Source organism: Ursus americanus, chromosome 10 (genome assembly GCF_024610735.1).
Source record: "Ursus americanus isolate L20-20 chromosome 10, mUrsAme1.1.p, whole genome shotgun sequence".
In the NCBI taxonomy this organism is placed as follows: Eukaryota; Metazoa; Chordata; class Mammalia; order Carnivora; family Ursidae; genus Ursus; species Ursus americanus.
Genome location: NC_142136.1, coordinates 77,584,949 through 77,604,621, shown reverse-complemented (window position 1 = coordinate 77,604,621; position 19,673 = coordinate 77,584,949). Strand labels below are relative to the sequence as shown.

The following is a 19,673-nucleotide window of genomic DNA, read 5'->3' as shown; positions in this document are numbered from 1 at the left end:
TCTGCTCTAGTCATTGCTCATATGTCATTTTGTTCCATAGCTTTGAGACAAAACCCAAGTGTATGTAAGAATTTAATATATGATAAAGGTAGTATCTGAAATCAGATACAAAGGGAGAATAACTAAATATAGAGATGGTAATAGTGATCATTTGAAAAAAGATTCTTAATTTTCATCAGTGTACTTCTCATATTGAAGCATGTAGTCTCCTTCAGAGGAAAAAAAAATTGCCACAATACCTAAAGATTGACTTCATATATTTTTAATATTTCTTAGATTTGTACGAACATAAAAATAGGTATACACTCTTTATTCTTACAGTTCTCACACAGCAATAAAAGTGAAAACATTTATAAATTAAGACCAATAAAATGCAAATTAATCACCTTAATATAACAAATAATGCTGTTTTGCTCAAATAATAAAAAATGTTTTACCCAAAAGAAATAAATCACAGGTATTTGGTTTAATAGCAAAAGCTGCAGTTTCAGATTCCATTCTACTTTCAAACTGTTTCTGAAATGTTTTTACTTTAATAATGATGAGAACAGTCATATAGTATCCCGTTCAAACTAGTATTGATAAATTGAAGCCTTTTTCTCCTTCTTTCAAAGTAATCAAAACAATTAACCAAACACATTAAATGTTAGCCCTCAAATGCCAATTTTAAAAGGTGTGAATTGACAGAATGAAAAATAACAATTGCCTTTATTGAAATCTGCATTAACTACTGAATCCAATTAGCTTTAGAATTTGGAACAGAAACATTTTTTACTATTTATTTGCTATTATACTTATTGCGAACTGTTGAAGTTCTAGGAGCCTCCCAACAAAAATGGTACTGACCATTAGGGTACAGATCTTTTCTGAATAAATTTTAGACCCTGTTATGTCAAGAACCACATCAAGTATATTATGTGTACAACAACAGCACACCATCATTTTTCTCATTCTCATGTAATCCATGTTCTGCAGCTTCCACAGTTTTATTTTTTTTCAAATCAGATTTTAATTTTGAATACTTAACACTATTGTTGATATGCATTTCACTTTCCTCATGTTTGCTAAGAATATGTGATAAATGCTGCCAATCTTTACACCCATTCTCATTCTTCAGTTGATTTTTTCCTTCCCCAAAGAGTTTGCAATATAAACAAAACACAGAATCTTTTGAAGTCGAATAAAGTAACCAGGATCTAGTGGTTTTATCACCATTTGGAAGAATTCGTGTGTAGTAAGTTTCTGAAAATTTCCTTCCTGTATTGTCTTTTGGAAAGTTAAAATTTCTTACTTGAGGTGGATCATTTTCAACAAGAATGTCCCGTTGTTTAGTATTCAAAATTCGGGGCCATGTACCTGGGTCTGTAGAAAGTACAACTGATATAATGCAGTCTTCTGATTTTTTCTCTTCCAGTGGCTCTTGAAATTTATCAGCTATGGTTAACACAGAAGAAGATGAATTTACATCCTGTTTGATCAGTGATGTATCTGTGCTATATTCTGCCAAAACCTGTAGCTCTGAAGTCTTTTCCTTTTTTTCTGGTATTCCCTCTTTTTTTTCTAAAAGAATATTCAGTGGTCCATATAATTTTCTTTCACTTTCTTCTCTAACAGCATTCCTTTTTCTGTTTTCTGATGCTGACAAATTTTTTGATTTTGTTTCCATCATCTGGGGAGAAATAGATTGCAATTTTATCTTAGAATTGTTAAAAAGAGGGGTGTCTGGGTGGCTCAGTCAGTTAAGCGTCTGCCCTCGGCTCAGGTCATGATCTCAGATTGTGAGATCAAGCCCCACAACAGGCTCCGTTCTCAGTGCAGTGTTGGCTTGAATTCTACCTCTCCCTCTGCCCCTCCCCCCTCTAAAGTAAATTTTAAAAACAAAACCAAACCAACTAAAAGCTTTGTTTTGATTTAATCCTGAAAGCAACATTGGCAGCACTTAAGTAAAAAAAGCAGGAGCAACATAATCAAATCCATACTTAGAAAGATTGCTCCGATTGTATTATGGATTTCTAACTGTAAGGAAGACTAAGTGTACAGAGACAGAAGCTGCGGTAGTTTAATTCTGTCAAGAAATGATGGTGGTTATATATCTAGGATTGTAGAAGTAGAGATATGATTTAGAGTTGAGAAATATCTGGATTATTGGTAACTGAGTGGCTCTGGAGGCTAAGGAAGAGGAAGGAGGAGTAAAGAATGACGCTAAGTTTCTGCCTGGGCATCTGACTGAATGATGGGATCATTTATTGATAAAGGAAACAGAGTGAAAACAGGTTTGGAGTTTTGGTTTTAGACAAGGAATCTGAAGTATTTGTGGAACATTCAAATGGAGATTACAGATGGATATATTAGTCTAAAATTGAAAAAAGAAATAGCTACACAGAAAAGAAAAAAATTTAAAAAACAAAAAAAAAGGAAAGACCATGTACAGAAATATTTTGGAAATTATCAAATTTTATTAATTAAAACTATGGGATTGGATGCATCTGTATTGAAACAGCATATAAAAAAACCAAGAGAAGGCCAATGACCACAGTTAGTGTTATTTTTAATATAACCAAACCCAAGCTTGCTCTTGTTTCTCCTTCCTGAGTTTCCTGGTAATGAATAGGTATTCAACTTGCTATAGTCATAATTCTCAATGGATGGCCATGACCCAACTGTATGACCTTGAGCAAGTTACCTGACCACTGAAGCTTCAGTTTCTTTGGCAATAAAATGAAGATATCAACTGCACCTAACTAGGGAGACTCTTTAGATGATTAAATGCAAAAATACATGTAAAACTGTATCTGGCACCACAGTAAATTCATGTTAGCTATTATTATTGGCATGAACAGGATACCTGTGATCATCTGACAATTACTGATATGATCTAATACCAAGAACTGATAATAGGAAGACAAAAGTGGCTGAACCAAAGACTTATGGGTTTTCTGCTATTCTATGTTCCAAGATTAAACTGGTTATATCTTTCCCTATCTGTGTCTTCAGGCATCTTTCCGGGGACATTCATGAGACTCTGAAAATGAAATTCAAAAATACTCTAGTGCAGTACTACCTCCTCTCACAACCAACATTTTTACTGATGACCTCGGTGAAAACTGAAGCTAAGTAAAAAGCAGGTGAGGTAGGCACCGATTAACTAAAGTCTAAAAAAAAAAAGGAGGTAAAAAAACAAACAAACAAAAAACACTGCAAAGAAAGGTACCAAGATGAAGAGCACTATATTTATTGACAGAATCTCATTTTTACTTATTTTTTAAAAGATCTTATTTATTTATTTGACAGAGACAGAGGCAGCGAGAGAGGGAACACAAGCAGAGGGAGTGGGAGAGGGAGAAGCAGGCTTCCCGTCAAGCAGGGAGCCCGATACGGGGCTCAGTCCCAGAACGCTGGGATCACGACCTGAGCCAAAGGCAGATGCTTAACGACTGAGCCACCCAGGCATCCCCAGAATCTCATTTTACTCTCAGAAGTGTCATGTTAGGGGCGCCTGGGTGGCACAGCGGTTAAGTGTCTGCCTTCGGCTCAGGGCATGATCCCGGCATTATGGAATCGAGCCCATCAGGCTCCTCCACTATGAGCCTGCTTCTTCCTCTCCCACTCCCCCTGCTTGTGTTCCCTCTCTCGCTGGCTGTCTCTATCTCTGTCAAATAAAAAAAAAAAAAAAAAAGAAGTGTCATGTTAGATGGTTAGGTCACCTTATAAGGCTACTTATTCTGAAGATTACTAAACTGAATCAGATATAGATCCTGGCCTCAGGGAACCTACAGCTTATTAAGGGAGATAAGGCACATGTATAATTAAATATTCATGTCAGATGCAATAGAGCAAACTAAAGTTTTAGATGTGAGGTCAAATCTAGCTATGTGACTTTGGGTAAGACACTTTCTCTGAACTTCAGTAACTTTAACATATTGTAAAGGTTTTATTCAATCAAATTGAATATACATTTAATATAAAGCAATAACCAGTTATACCTGGTTAATCAAAACAAATAGCACTCCCCTATCATCTATACCCATGTCTCCTTTCCCAGAAGTCAATCATTTTCAACACTATTAGCCGATTCATTTGGTGTTTATGTCCAAATCTCAAAGTAACATGTCTGTATCACTATTTATTGGCTTTTCCTCCCAGTTTTTGGAATCACAAACCATGCCGTGCATCAACAGCAAACAAAGTAGGTCACTATAGGTGGCTGGACTGAAGGCAATCATGGCTGAGTTACAACAGGAGGGTGCACGCAGCCCACACAAGAGACACCCCTGGAGCATATGGTTCTGGTGACTAAGACAGATTGTGTTATAGGGCTCCATAGGACTTTTTCTACATAAGGCCATCATTTTTAAGACCAGGAGATATAGCTGACCTTCTTAAAATGGAGAAACAAACACAGAAAATTAGACAAAATGAGACAGAGGAATATGGCCCAAATGAAAGAACAGGACAAAATTACAAAAAAGCTATATGAAATGGAGATAAGCAATATGCCTGATGAAGAATTTAAAGTAACGATCATAAAGATAGTCATTAGACTTAAGTATTAAGAGTGGATGAACTCAGAACTTCAACAAAAAGACAGAAAATACAAAAAAGAACCAACCAGAGCTGAAGAATTCAGTAACTGAAATAGAGGGAATGAACAGCAGATTAGAGGAAGAAGAAGAACAGATCAGAAATCTGGAAGAGTATTGGCAATCATTCAAGCTAAACAGCAAAAAGAAAAAAGAATAAAAAGTGAAAACAGGTTAAGGGAACTCTGCAACATCATTAAGCATAATAACATCTGCAGTGTAAGGATGCCAGAAGGAAACTTATTTCAATAAATACTAGCTGAAAACATCCCTACTCTAGGAACGAAACAGGTTTAGAAAGCACAGAGAGCCCCTAACAAGATGAACCCAAGAAGGTCCATGCCAAGACACATAATAATGAAAATAGCAAAAAGTAATGATAAATGCAGATTGATTGATTGATTGATTTGTTTGTTTGTTTGTTTGTTTGTTTGTTTGACAGAGAGCGACACAGCCAGTGAGAGAGGGAATACAAGCAGGGGTAGTGGGAGAGGAAGAAGCAGGCTCCCAGCGGGGGAACCTGATCCTGATGTGGGGCTCGATCCTATAATACCGGGATCACGCCCTGAGCCAAAGGCAGACACTTAACGACTGAGCCACCCAGGCACCCCTAAATGCAGAATTTTTAAAGAAGCAAGAGAAAATAGTTATAAACAAGGGAAACCTAAGGTTATTAGCTCATTTTCCAGCAGAAACTTTGTAGACCAAAAGAAAGTGGTATGATATATTCAAAGTGATAAAGAAGATTATCATTCAGAATAGGAGAAATAGTTTCCCAGAGAAACAAAAGTTAATGGAGTTCATCACCACTAAACCAGCCTTACAAGAATGTTAAACGGAATTTTTTTTTAAAAGATTTTATTTGTTTATCTGAGAGAAAGAGAGCAAGACAGAGAGAGAGAGAGAGCAAGCACATGAGCAGAGAGGAGGAGCAGAGGGAGAGGGAGAAGCAGACTCCCTGCTGAGCAGGGAGGCCCATGTTGGGGCTCGATCCCAGGATCCTGAAATCATGACCTGAGCCAAAGATAGATGCTTAACTGTCTGAGCCATCCAAGCACCCCAGGAATTCTTTCTTTTAAAGATTTACTTACTTATTTTAGAGAGTGTGTGTACACATGCGGGGGCAGAGGGAGAGAAAGAGAGAGGGGAAGCAGACTCTTGGCTGAGCATGGAGCCTGACGCGGAAATTGATCCTAGGACCCTGAGATCACGACCTGAGCAGAAACCAAGAGTCAGATGCTTAACCAACTAAGCCATCCAGGCACCCCACAAGAAATGTTAAAGGGAATTCTTTAACTGGAAAGAAAAGGCCACAAATCACAGACAATTATGAAAAGAAAATATTTCACAGGTAAAAACAAATATATTGTAAAGGTAGTAGATTAATCACTTATAAAGCCAGTATGGAGATTAAAACACAAAAGTAGTAAAATCTATTATATCTACAAAAATTAGTTTAGGAATACACAAAACAAAAGGATGTAAATAAAATATGAAATCATATATATAAAATGAGGAAAGGGTAGTAAAAATGTAGTGCTTTCAGAATGCGTTCGAAATAAAGCAACCATCAACTTAACAGAGACCGCTATACATGTAAAATGTTATGTATGAACCCAGTGGTAACCACAAATCAAAACCCTGTCATACACACACAAAAAGGGGAAAGGAATCCAAACATAACATTAAAGAAATCCATCAAACCACAAGGGAAGAGGTCCTGGGAGTCCAAGATGGCAGAGGAGTAGGAGACCTAAATTTAGTCTGGTCCCAGGAATTCAGCTAGATAGCTATCAAACCTCTGAACACCTATGAACTCAACTGGAGAATGAAGAAAAGAATAGCAGCAACTCTATGAACAGAAAAAGCGACCACTTTCTACAAGGCAGGACATGTGGAGAAGTGAATGTTAGGTGATATATGGGAAGACAGACTGCGGCGAGGCGGGGGGGGGGGGGGGAGGCGGTGAGGGAGCCTCCGTAAGCGGGCTACCGCCAAGTGACAGAGCAAAGGAATACAAAATCAGAACTTTTAGAAGTCTGCTTTGGTGAGGGACATGGCTCCAGTGGTTAAGCAGGGGGTGGAACCCCTGCTGGGACAGTGTGGTATCAGGACCCTCAGGAAGCCTGGGGGTGCCTGAGTGCAGCAGAGCTCCCAGGTATAAGAGCGGGGAAGCCGGCTGCAAAGAGAGAGCCGAGGGGTGGGCTCTCAGCACGGAGTCGCCATAAACCGTGATCGGCAGCACAGTCGGGCCACTGCTCTTGGAGCTGGAGTCCAACAAGCAACAGAACTGGGGAGAATCCCTCCCTTTCCTCCCTTGGGACGAGCGGTACGGGAGTGCACTACAAGAATCTGCTGGGTTTGGAGACTCCAAACAGGGCTGTGCGCCAGAGATAGAAACATTTGGTCACAGGCCCTGCAGGTTAGCACAGAGTGCTGACAGAGACCAGGGAGACAGAAAGGACTGACTGCTTTGAGGGTGCAATGAGGAGTGCGGCCCTGAGCCTTTCGGCTCCTCCAGGGCCAGAGACTGGGAAGCAGCCATTTTCATTCTCATCCTCTAAAGCTATGCATTAAGCCTCCAGGGTACAAAACGTACAGAGAGCAACCCGGAGTAGAATACTTAGCCTGGCCCCTAGAAAGGGCAGTGCAATTCTGCCTGGAGAATCAATGCAACAGCCCCTACCCCAGAAGATCAGCAAGAACACCCAGCCAAGACTAAGTTTACCCATCAATGAGAACTGCAAACTCCAGTACTAAGGGAATATAGCACACAGAATTCATGGCTTTTTCCCCATGATTCTTTAGTCTTTCAACTTTAAATTTTTTATTTTTTTAAAAATTATTATTTCCTTTTACAACCAACTTATCCCCTTATAATTCATTTAAAAAATCATTTTTACAGTCATATTCTATCTCTTCATTGTATTTAAGCATATTTTTTGTATATATATTCTTTCTTTCTTTAAAATTCTGGGATGTAGTTTCTTCTACCAGACCAAACTACACCCAAAATCTAGTGTATGGCTCTATTCTATTCACGAGACTGATCATATTCTTTTTTTTTTTTTTCAGGTCTCCTCTGATTTGTTTAGTATGTACTTCTCTGGGGTCATTGGTCCCATTTTAGTATTTTGTTCTCTCGTTCATCTATTCTTGTCTTGACAAAATAACAAAATGGAAAAACCTCAAAAAAGAGAACAAGAGGCAATACTGACTGCCAGGGACCTAATCAATATGGACATTAGTAAGATGTTGGAACTAGAGTTCAGAATAATGATTATAAAGATACTAGCTGGGTTGAAAAAAGGATAGAAGACACTAGAGAATCCTTTTCTGGAGAAATAAAATTGAATCAAGTCAAAATCAAAAAAGGCTATTAATAAGGTGCAATCAAAAATGGAGGCTCTAACTGCAAAACTAAATGAGGCAGAAGAGAGAATTAGTGACACAGAAGACCAAATGATGGAGAATAAAAAGCTGAGAAAGAGAGAGAGAAACAGCTCCTGGATCACGAGGGGAGAATTCAAGAGGTAAGTGATACCACAGAGCAAAACAATATTAGAATAATTGGTTTCCCAGAAGAAGAAAGAGAGAGAGGAGCAGAAGGTATACTGGAGTAAATTATAGCAGAGAACTTCCCTAATTTGGGGAAGGAAACAGGCATCAAAATCCAGGAGGCTCAGAGAACTCCCCTCAACATCAATAAAATAGGTCAACACGCCGACGTCTACTAGTAAAACTTACAAATGTCAGAGACAAAGAGAAAATTCTGAAAGAAGCTTGGGACAAGAAGTCTGTAATCTACAACGGCAGAAACATTAGATTGGCAGCAGACCTATCCACAGAGACCTGGCAGGCCAGAAAGGACTGAGAAGATATAGTCATGAAAAAAAAAATGCAGCCGAGAATACTTTATCCAGCTAGGCTGTCATTCAAAATAGAAGGAGAGATAAAAAGCTTCCAGGACAAACAAACTAAAAGAATTTGCAATCACCAAACCAGCCCTACAAAAAATATTGAAATGGGTCCTCTAAGCAAAGGGAGAGCCCAAAACTAACATGGACCAGAAAGGAACAGAGACAATATACAGTAACAGTCACCTTACAGGCAATACAATGGCACTACATTCATATCATTCAATAGTTACCCTGAATGTAAATGGACTAAATGCCCCAATCAAAAGACACAGGGTATCAGATTGGATAAAAAAGCAAAACCCATCGATATGCTGTCTCCAAGAGACTCATTTTAGACCCAAGAACACCTCCAGATTTAAAGTGAGGGGGTGGAAAACCATTTATCATGCTAATGAACATCAAAGGAAAGCTGGAGTGGCACTCCTCATATCAGACGAATTTGATTTTAAACCAAAAACTGGAGTAAGAGATGAGGAAGGACACTCTATCGTACTTAAAGGGTCTATCCAACAAGAAGATCTAACAATTGTAAATATTTATGCCCCTAATATGAGAGCAGCCAATTATATAAGCCAATTAATAATGAAATCAAAGAAACGCATTGAGAATAATACAATAATAATAGGGGGCTTTAACACCCCGCTCACGAAAATGGACAGATCATCTAAGCAAAAGATCAACAAGGAAATAAGGGCTCTAAATGACACACTGGACCAGATGGACTTCACAGATGTATTCAGAACATTCCACCCTAAAGCAACAGAATACACATTCTTCTCAAGTGCACACGGAACATTCTTCGGAATAGATCACATCCTAAGTCACAAATCAGGTCTCAACCAATACAAAAAGACTGGGATCATTCCCTGCATATTTTCAGACCACAATGCTTTGAAGCTGGAACTCAATCACAACAGAAAATTTAGAAAGAACTCATATACATGTAGTGTAAAGAGCATCCTACTAAAGAATGAATGGGTCAACCAGGAAATTAAAGAAGAATTTAAAAAATTCATGGAAACAAATGAAAATGAAAACACAACTTTTCAAAACCTTTGGGATGCAACAATGCGGCCGTAAGAGGGAAGCATACAGCAATACAAGCCTTTTTCAAGAAACAAGAAAGTTCTCAAATATACAACTTAACCCTACACTTAAAGGAGCTGGAGAAAGAACAGCAAATAAAACGTAAACCCAGCAAGAGAAGAGAAATAACAAAGATTAAAGCAGAAATCAATGAAATAGAAACCAAAAGAGCAGTAAAACAGATCAATGAAACTAGGAGCTAGTTCTTTGAAAGAAATAATAAGATTGATAAACCTCTGGCCAGACTTATCAAAATGAAAGAAGGACCCAAGTCAATAAAACCATGAAAGAAGGAAGAGAGAGCATAAGCAACGCTGAAGAAATACAAACAATTGTAAGAGTGTATTATGAGCAACTATATACCAACAAATTAGGCAAAACTGAACCGGGAAGAAATAGAAAACCTGAACAGACCCAGAACCAGCAAGGAAATTGAAGCAGTAATCAAAAATCTCCCAACAAACATGAACCCCGGGGCAGATGGCTTTCCAGCGGAATTCGACCACACATTTAAAGAAGAATTAATACCTATTCTTCTGAAACTGTTTGCAAAAAATAGAAATGGAAGGAAAACATCCAAACTCATTTTATGAGGCCAGCATTACTTTGATCCCCAAACCAGACAAAGACCCCACCAAAAAGGAGAATTACAGACCAATATCCCTGCTGAACATGGATGCAAAAATTCTCACCAAAATACTAGCCAATAGGATCCAACAGTACATTAAAAGGATTATTCACCACCGCCAAGTGGGAGTTATACCTGGGCTGCAAGGTGGTTCCTCATCTACAAATCAATCACTGTGATACACTACGTAAATGAAAGGAAGGACAAGAACCATGTGATCCTCTCTCGATAGATACAGAAAAGCATTTAACAAGGTACAGCATCCTTTCTTGATGAAAACTCTTCACAGTGTAGAAATAGAGGGTACATACCTCAATATCACAAAGGCCATCTATGAAAAGCCCACAGTGAGTATCATTCTCAATGGGAAAAAACTGACAGCTTTTCCCCCAAAGTCAGAAACATGGCAGGGATGTCCACTATCATCACTGCTGTTCAACATAGTACTGGAAGTTCTAGCCTCAGCAATCAGACAACAAAAAAAATAAAAGGTATCCAAATCAGTAAGGAAGTAGTCCAACTCTCACTCTTTGCAGATGATATGATACTTTATGTCGAAAATCCAAAAGACTACACCCCAAAATTGCTAGAATTCATACAGGAATTCAGTAAAGTTGCAGGATTTAAAATCAATGCACAGAAATTAGTTGCATGTCTAGACACCAACAATGAGACAGAGGAAAAGGAAATTAAGGAGTCAATCCCATTTACAATTGCACCAAAAACTGTAAGATACTCAGGAATAGATCTAACCAAAGAGGCAAAGATCTGTACTGGAAAACTATAGAATACTCATGAAAGAAACTGAGGAAGACACAAAGAAATGGAAAAACGTTCATGTTCATGGATTGGAAGAACAAATATTGTGAAAATGTCTATGCTACCTAGAGCAATCTATACATTCAATGCAATTCCTACCAAAATTCCATCAACTTTTTTCACAGAGCTTGTAACAAATCATCCTAAAATTTGTATGGAACCAGAAAAGACCCCGAATAGCCAGAGGAATGTTGAAAAAGAGAACCAAAGCTGGTGGGATCACAATTCCAGGCTTCAAGCTCTATTACAAAGCTGTAATCATCAAGACAGTATGGTACTGGCACAAAAACAGACACACAAATCGATGGAACCGAAAAGAGAACTCAGAAATAGACTCTCAACTCTATGGTTAACTAATCTTCAGTTATTTACCCCGAAGATACAAATGTAGTGATCTGAAGGGGCACCTGCACCCCAATGGTTATAGCAGCAATGTCCACAATAGCCAAACTATGGAAAGAGCCTAGATGTCCACTGACAGGTGAATGGATAAAGAAGTAGTATATACATACAATGGAATATTACTCAGCCATCAAAAAACCGAAATCTTGTCATTTGCAATGACGTGGATGGAACTAGAGGGTATTATGCTAAGTGAAATAAGTCAATCAGAGAAAGATAATTATCAAGTGATCTCACAGATATGAAGAATTTAAGAAACAAGGCAGAGGATCACAGGGGAAGTGAGGAAAAAAATGAAACAAGGCGAAAGCAGAGAGAGAGACAAACCATAAGAGACTCTTAATCTCAGGAAACCAACTGATGGTTGCTGGAGTGGAGGAGGGTGGGAGGGATGGCATGGCTGGGTGATGGACTTTGGGGAGGGTACATGTGGTAGGCACTGTGTATGACTGAAGAATCACAGACCTGTACCCCTGAAACAAATAATACATTTTAATAATAATAAAAGAAATGAAATTATTTCTAACCGAATAAAAATAATATATCATTGTAGAGAAAGAAAAAACTTATTTATATCTATTTTCTGAAGTTTAAAAATGGCATCATCAGAATAATTACTCTTGGTAAATATTAATGTGCTTTAATCAGTTTCATAATATTCTATCTAATATCATGCCACTGGTATTTTTCTGATGACTATATTCTGTTCAATATGGTCTTGTAAGTAATGTTTTTACATATAATTACTCATAATCATCTTAAAGATGGCATTTTAAGGTTAAAATAATAAAATTGTTAAAAAAAAACTCACAAGGGAAGAGAGCAAGAAAGGATATACAATTGTATATATCCATGTACCAAACACAGGAGCACCGAAATACATAAAGCAAATGTTAACAGACATTGAGGAGAAATTGATAGTAATAGAGGGGACATTAACACCTCACTTGCATCAATGGATAAATCATCTAGAGTGCACATCAAGAAAACTGTGGCTTTGAATTGACACATTAGACTGGATGGACTAAACAGGTATGTATGTATGTGTATGTATGTATGTATGTGTATATATTCCATCTCAAACCAGCAGAATACATTCTTTTCAAGTGCACAAGGAACACTCACCTGGATAGATTACATGTTAGGCCACAAAATAAGTCTCAATAAATTGAAGACTGAAATCATATCAAGCATCTTTCCTGATAACAACAGTATGAAACTACAAATTTAAGAAAAAAAGCAGGAAAAAAAAGAAACACATGGGGGCGCCTGGTTGGCTCAGTCGTTAAGCGTCTGCCTTTAGCTCAGGGCGTGATCCCGGTGTTCTGGGATCAAGCCCCACATCAGGCTCCTCCGCTGGAAGCCTGCTTCTTCCTCTCCCACTCCCCCTGCTTGTGTTCCCTCTCTCTCTGGCTGTCTCTCTCTCTGTCAAATGAATAAATAAAATCTTAAAAAAAAACAAAAAACAAAAACAAAACACATGGAGGCTAAAAAACATTCAACTAAACAATCAATGAAGGGGTCAATGAAGAAATGAAAGAAAATTAAAAAAATACATGGAGACAAATGAAAATGAAAATGTGATGGTCCAAAATCTCTGGGACACAGCAAAAAGCAGTTCTAAGAGGGAAGTTTATAGCAACACAGGCCTACTTTAAAAAGCAAAACAAATCTCAAACAATCTAACTGTACACCTAAAAGAGCTAGAAAAAAGAACAAAGCAAGTCCAAAGCCTGTAGAAAGAAGAAAATAACAGAGAGTAAATACTCAGAGATTAAAAAAACAACAGAAGAGACCATTTGAAAAGATAAAACAGATAATTGATAAAGCATTAGCCACTCATCAAGGAAAGAATACTCAAAATTATAAATGGAGAATAATGACACTACAGAAACACAAAAGATTATAAGAGAATAATACAAAAAATTATATGCCAACATATGGACAACTTAGAAGAAATGGGTAAATTCCTAGAAACATAATCTTACAAAACTGAATCAGTTATCGAAAAACTCTCAACAAACAAAAGTCCAGGACTGGCTTCACAGGTGAATTCTACCAAACATTTTAGAAAAGTTAATATCTATTTTCTCTACAAACTATTCTAAAAAATAGAAGAGGAAGGAAAACTAGCTTAGAATAACCAACTGATTTCAATACTCATTTGAGATGGGACGGCTCAATGACAAATTGACAAAAATGGAACTGAGATTCTAAGATAAATCTGGCTAAAGTAGGCTAACAGGGAGAAGCTATTAAAATGCATTGAAAAGAATTACCTGTTTATATTCATTAACACAACCGTAGCAGCAAAATCTTGTCTGCTGACCTTCAATGATCAGGACATTGTTTCCAGCACTTTTACTGGGCAAGTACTCTCCACACTGTTCACAGCAATTCATTATTAGACCATTGGCCAACCTGTACTTATTAAAGCACTGGTTACTGCACAGTTTATGTATTACATTATTAACGCTGACTTCATGGCGAATCTAAAAGAAAAGACAGAATTTATTAAATAAATGAGTCAGATTAGCACAGTAAGCAATGAGATAGTTTTTTTAAAAAACAAACAAAACAAAAAACCCAAAAAACAAAAAACAAAAAAACAACCTCTAGTAGTTTGTCAGTGGAAGAAATTCAGGGGAAAGACTAAAAAGCACATTTTGTTATTCTTTCATTTTTATCTCTGATTTCTTTGTAAAACCATTCTTTGATTTTACAGAAGAAAAGATGGAACAAAAAAACCTATAAAATCAGTAATAAGTTCCCCAGAGACACTTAAAAACTAGAAAAATGAACTGGTTTAGAAGACTTTGATATAACCATCTTAAAAGAAATGGATTGGGAATTTCTGATATTATAAACTTCACTGCCCTAGAAAATTTATGGGAGGAGCTAAAAGAATAACATTACCATATTCAGGATGGTGTCTGTATATACATAAATACGGTGGTTCATGCTTTGCTCAGTTCTGTGGTAACTGAGATAAAGTTGTGTCCTCAATTTGCAAGGCTCTGGGAAACACCAAATTCAGTCACCAAGGACTGTGTTAAGTGAAGACTGCCTGTATGAACGTTTCTTCTTTCAGCAACTGGAAAGATGGCAATACCATTTAAGAAATGTGAGGGAATCAACACACTTACACTCCACTTGTTCTACATATTCTTGTATCAGGATCGGTTGCATCCTTCACGTTCTGAACCTACACTTTTAGTTAAGAGTGGCTAATAACAAAATTCACCACAGAACTACTGCTTTGTTTAGGAGTATAACCAATTTCATGGAAATAGCTATGTACTTTCCTTAGCATGCAAATGGGTTATCTGTTCCCAAGACAGTTAGTTCTAACGTATCTTCTAACTTCATTGTGTAGATCCAGGACATGTGTATTACGTAGCTGGCAGAGCATATAATAACACTGAAAAGATAAATTAAAATTTTAACTGAAAAGTTAAAATAATAACTGAAATAAGATAAAAAATCCAGACCTCTGTTAGTTTACTACAGATTATACATCTTGATTTATTAACTCTTTTTCTAAGATTCTGGTTGTCTTCACAGGGAGGCAAAGATGTACTACAAAATTCTTGGGAGGATTCTCTTGATTCAACTTGAGGAACAGTAGTAGCCTTTTTTGTAGGTACATCTCTGAAACAAAAGGGACAGACATAATTTAAGAATACTGTATTTTAATAAAAGTCAAATATATGAACAATAAACATTTTTTGTTTTTTCATGATTTAATCCTAGGAATCAACTATATTTTTGGATCTAACCAAATCCACTTTTTTGGTTTCACTGTCAATAGTTCCTAATTAATATGGCAAGAGATGATTTGGTGGTAAAAACATTTTGCAGCAGAAGAACCTTGTCACAGGTTATTATGACTTTTTGAAAGGGTAGCAGCAACTTGGTAGAACTAAGGTAAAAGATGGGGATGGGATGAGGCAAAGACAGTGGCAGGGAGAGGATCAATTTCTGTAGATATTTCTGTATCTATATTCCATTTGCCTGCCAAGAATAAGGACACTACAAATGAATCCATAGCTCTGATACACCCTAGGATAATTCAAGCTCAAAAAACCTTAAGACACCTTTGCAACAACTGTATATCCATGAATCTATGCAGCTCACCAATTACATTTGACACACGTCTATATTGCCAGCATTTCAACTATATGAAGCCATGCTGAAAAGTATAGCTTACTTTTTACTTATTACGTTGCGTTTCTTTGGAGTGCGCTTATGGGAGAAAGAAGAAAGGCAGGTGGTAGAACAAAAGAGGTAAGCTGATCCTTTTCGTTGATAAGCTGTCTGTCCCTTCTGCAAAGGTTTTTTGCAGTGTGCACAAGTGATCTTAGCTGGTTTTGTAAGCTGCTGTTGGACTGAAGACTGGAAAATCTGTTTAGGAAGGGAGGCCACTGGTGATAAAGAATCCATCCCTGGCTGTTTTTGATTACGGGGAAATGATGCTGACTGGGAGATCCAAGAATCTTAAAAACAAAACACACAAGAAAACGTCATGGAACAAATCAAAATTCACATCAGAAAAATATATTAAATTTTCATTTTGCATAAGTTTAAGAGAATAATGATGCAGCCCTATAAGCAAGTGGTTAAGCCCTGTTGCACAATTCCAGGGGAATGCTACACTTTGAATTCTTTTTATTTATTTATTTTTTCGGAGAGAGAGAATCTTAAGCAGACTCCAAGCCCAGAGAGGAGCCTGATGCGGGGGAGGGACGGGGGACACTCGATCTATTGACCCTGAGATCATGACCTGAGCCGAAATCAAGAGTTGGATGCTTAACCGATTGAGCCTCCCAAGGGGCCCTTCCACTATGTGTTCACAGTGAAGGATACTCTACTGTGCCAAAAATGTACATGGTGACCCTAGAATCAGGCAAAGCAGTAATCATCAGCAATTAAGTCAGAGACCCCAGGTTCAAAAAGCATCTCCTAGTCTTAATACATCATAAAGCAAGCAAATATGCAAATCAAAGATAACTATAGAATCTGGTATATGATCCCCATTTTCATCTTCCTCCCTATTATTTTATTATGAAAAATTTAAAGCATACAGAAGTCAAAGAATTTTACAGCAAACATTCATATGCCCAACAAATAGATTCTATACTATTTTATGATTTTTGCTTTATCACATCTACCTCTTCCCTCTAAACAACAACCCATGTATTTTGTGTATTTCAAGTAATATGTAGAATATCAGGGGATGCCTGAGTGGTTAGTCAGCTAAGCCTCCGACTCTTAATTTCAGCTTAGGTCATGATCTCAGGATTGTGGATCAAGCCCCCAGTCAGGCTCTGTGCTCAACATGGAGTCTACTTGTCCCTCTCCCTCTGTGCCTCCTGCCACTGTGCTCTTTCTAAAACAAATAAATAAAATCTTAAGAAAAAAAAAAAGAACGTCAGTATACTTTCCTCCAAAATACTTCCCCCCCAAGATTTTATTTATTTGACACAGAGAGAGAGAAAGCGTGAACACAAGCAGGGGGAGCAGCAGGCAGAAGGAAAAGCAGACTCCGTGCTGAGCAGGGGGAGCCCGATGCAGTACTCAATCCCAGGACCCTGGGATCATGACCTGAGCTGAAGGCAGACTCTTAACTGACCGACCCACGCAGCCACCTTCAAAATACTTTTTATTTGTTCATTTTAAGTAAACCCCAACATGCGACCTGAACTCATGACCCCAAGACCAAGAGCTGCATGCTCTACCAACTGAGGTAGAGCCAGGCACCCCTCCAAAACACTTTTTTTAAAAACAGATTTTATTTATTTGAGAGATAAAGAGATAGCACAAGCAGGGGGTGGGGGGTGGGGACAGAGGGAGAGGAAGAAGCAGACTCCCCACTGAGCAGTGAGCCTAACATGGGGCTCAATCCCAGGACACTGGGATCATGACCTGAGCCGAAGGCAGACGGTTAACCAACTAAGCCACCCAGACACTCCCCACTTCACTTTTTAAAGCAACACTCTATAATTCCTTCCCAGCCTTCTAAATATTATTTCATAATCTTTAATATAGGTGATGGGTTAATGCGGGAACATTCAGCTTTCCTAACTTCCATCATTTATTCTTCCATCATATATTATTGTTAGCTTCAAAAGGGTACAATATTATGTACAGGTAACAATGTTTCCCCATCTTTAACATGCATGAGATCACTTGGGAATCTTTTAAACAGAGCTTCTAGGGGTGCTTGACTGTCTCAGTTGGCAGAGCATGTGACTCTTGATCTCACACTTGTGAACTCAAGCCCCATGATGGGTGTAGAGATTTCTTAAAAATAAAATCATACACATAATATGCATTTATGTATATTGAATACATCATTCAGAATCAATAGGTCTAGGGAGGCAACGGAGGTTCTACATTTCTAACTCTTGCATTATGGTGAAGCTTTGAGGCCCCAGAGTTCTGAATTATGCTATCATTATCTTCAAACACAGCTTTTGTAGGGGGGGCCTGGGTGGTTCAGTTGGCTGAGCGTCCAACTCTTGGTAGGATCCAGCCCCAGGTCAGCCTCCGTGCTCAGCAGGAAATTTGCTTGAAGGTTCTCACCCTCTTTCCCTCCCCACGGTCAGGCACTCTCTCTCTAAAATAAATAAATAAATCTTAAAAAAAAAAACAACACCTTTTGTCGTTAGTGAGAGGTCTATTGCCCCCTCCACCTATCATAGCCCCAAAGGCCTCTCACACTATTAATACTGCCAACTATATTCCTATTTCTAAATTCCTACCTACTTCTTCTAATTTTCTTTGTCCTATTTCAAGATATCTTTATCTTTTTTTTAAAGATTTTATTTATTTTTGTGAGAGAGAGAGAGCGAGCGAGTGCGTGCACGAGTTGGGGGAGGGGCAGTGGGAGAAGCAGACTGCCCGCTGAGCAGGGAGCCTGATGCAGGACTTGATCTCAGGACACTGGGATCATGACCTGAGCCGAAGCAGCAGATGCTTAACTGACTGAGCCAACCAGGCGCCTAAGATACCTTTATCTTACAAGCAAAAATAAAACAGAACAAAAGCAATTCTTTCATTCCACAGGATGACAAGCTGGCAAATATGGAATATACTCTAGTAAAGTTTTTTATGACTTAGTGCTCAGAAGTTTCATTACTGCTAAATTTTCCTTCTTCTGAACCATTCCAAAGAAAACCAAAATCACATATTCATCTATAGAACAATAACATAGGTTGCATTCTGGGATCACTTTTCTACATGTCATCTATATGCCACACTACATTTAATAAGTAACAGAAACAAAAAATAGCAACAATTAAGATTTGTCATTACCATTAACATGGGAGAAATAAGGGCGCCTGGGTGGCTCAGTCAGTTAAGCATCTGGGCTTTGGCTCAGGTCATGATCCCCGGGTCCTGGGATTGAGTTCCACATCAGGCTCCCTGCTCAGCAGGCAGTCTGCTTCTCCTTCAGACCCCCAACCCTATGCTCTCTCTCTCTCTCAAATAAGTAAATAAAATCCTTAAAAAAAAAAAAAAAAGATTCTCACCCTCTGCCCCTCCCCCCATGTGTGTACATTTTCTCTCTCTTTCTCTCTCTCAAAATACATAAATAACACTTTAAAAAAATGGGAGAAATAGGTTGAGCCGGAAGGGAAGATGGCAGAGGAGTAAGGGACCCCTTTTTCAGCCGTTCCCCTGAGTCGAGCTGGATAGGTACCAGACCAGCCTAAATAACCACGGAATCAGCCTGAGACGCAGGAAGATACATCTGGATCTCTACAAATGAACATCTCCAGTGCTGAGTATTGAGGTACGAAGAGGGGAGCTGTGAAACTGCACACAGATATCGGAAGATAAACGTAAGGGGGAGGGAGCCGCCGCGTTCGGGTGCCGGGAAGCGGCAGCCACCTGCAAGGGGGAGCGGGTGGACTCATGGAGGGCACCCGCGAGAGAGCGGACTGAGACCGGTGAGCCGGGAGAGTGCGCCACCAGGCATCTCGCGGAACACTGGAATCCTGGTGTGCTCACGGGATCCAGACTGAGACCGGGAGCTCCTGGAGCGTGCGCGGGGCGACTGGTGGGCCACCTGCACGGGGGAACGGGCGGACTCGCGGTCGGCACCCGCGAAACAACAGACAGAGACCCTGAACCGGGTGAGCACGCCACCAGGCTTCTCACGGAACTCCGGAATCCCGGTGTGCTCACCGGGCATAGACTGAGACCGGTAGATACGGGAGCGCGCGGTGCGGC

At 38.8% G+C, this 19,673-nt stretch overlaps 1 protein-coding gene across 2 annotated transcripts in view; it reads right to left on the bottom strand.

Moving 5' to 3' along the window:
• Positions 1 to 238: 238 nt before the first annotated feature.
• The window catches only part of ZMYM5 (zinc finger MYM-type containing 5), a 45,667-nt gene continuing 26,232 nt past the window's right edge, over positions 239 to 19,673 (bottom strand). For both annotated transcript variants that reach the window (XM_045797145.2, XM_045797140.2), the window contains exons 5-8: positions 15,646 to 15,931; positions 14,927 to 15,086; positions 13,715 to 13,927; positions 239 to 1,669 (exon numbers count right to left, since the gene is read on the bottom strand). In XM_045797145.2, the coding sequence (XP_045653101.2) occupies positions 914 to 1,669; positions 13,715 to 13,927; positions 14,927 to 15,086; positions 15,646 to 15,931 (1,415 nt within the window). In that variant the 3' untranslated portion in view covers positions 239 to 913. The remainder of the gene's footprint in view (positions 1,670 to 13,714; positions 13,928 to 14,926; positions 15,087 to 15,645; positions 15,932 to 19,673) is intronic.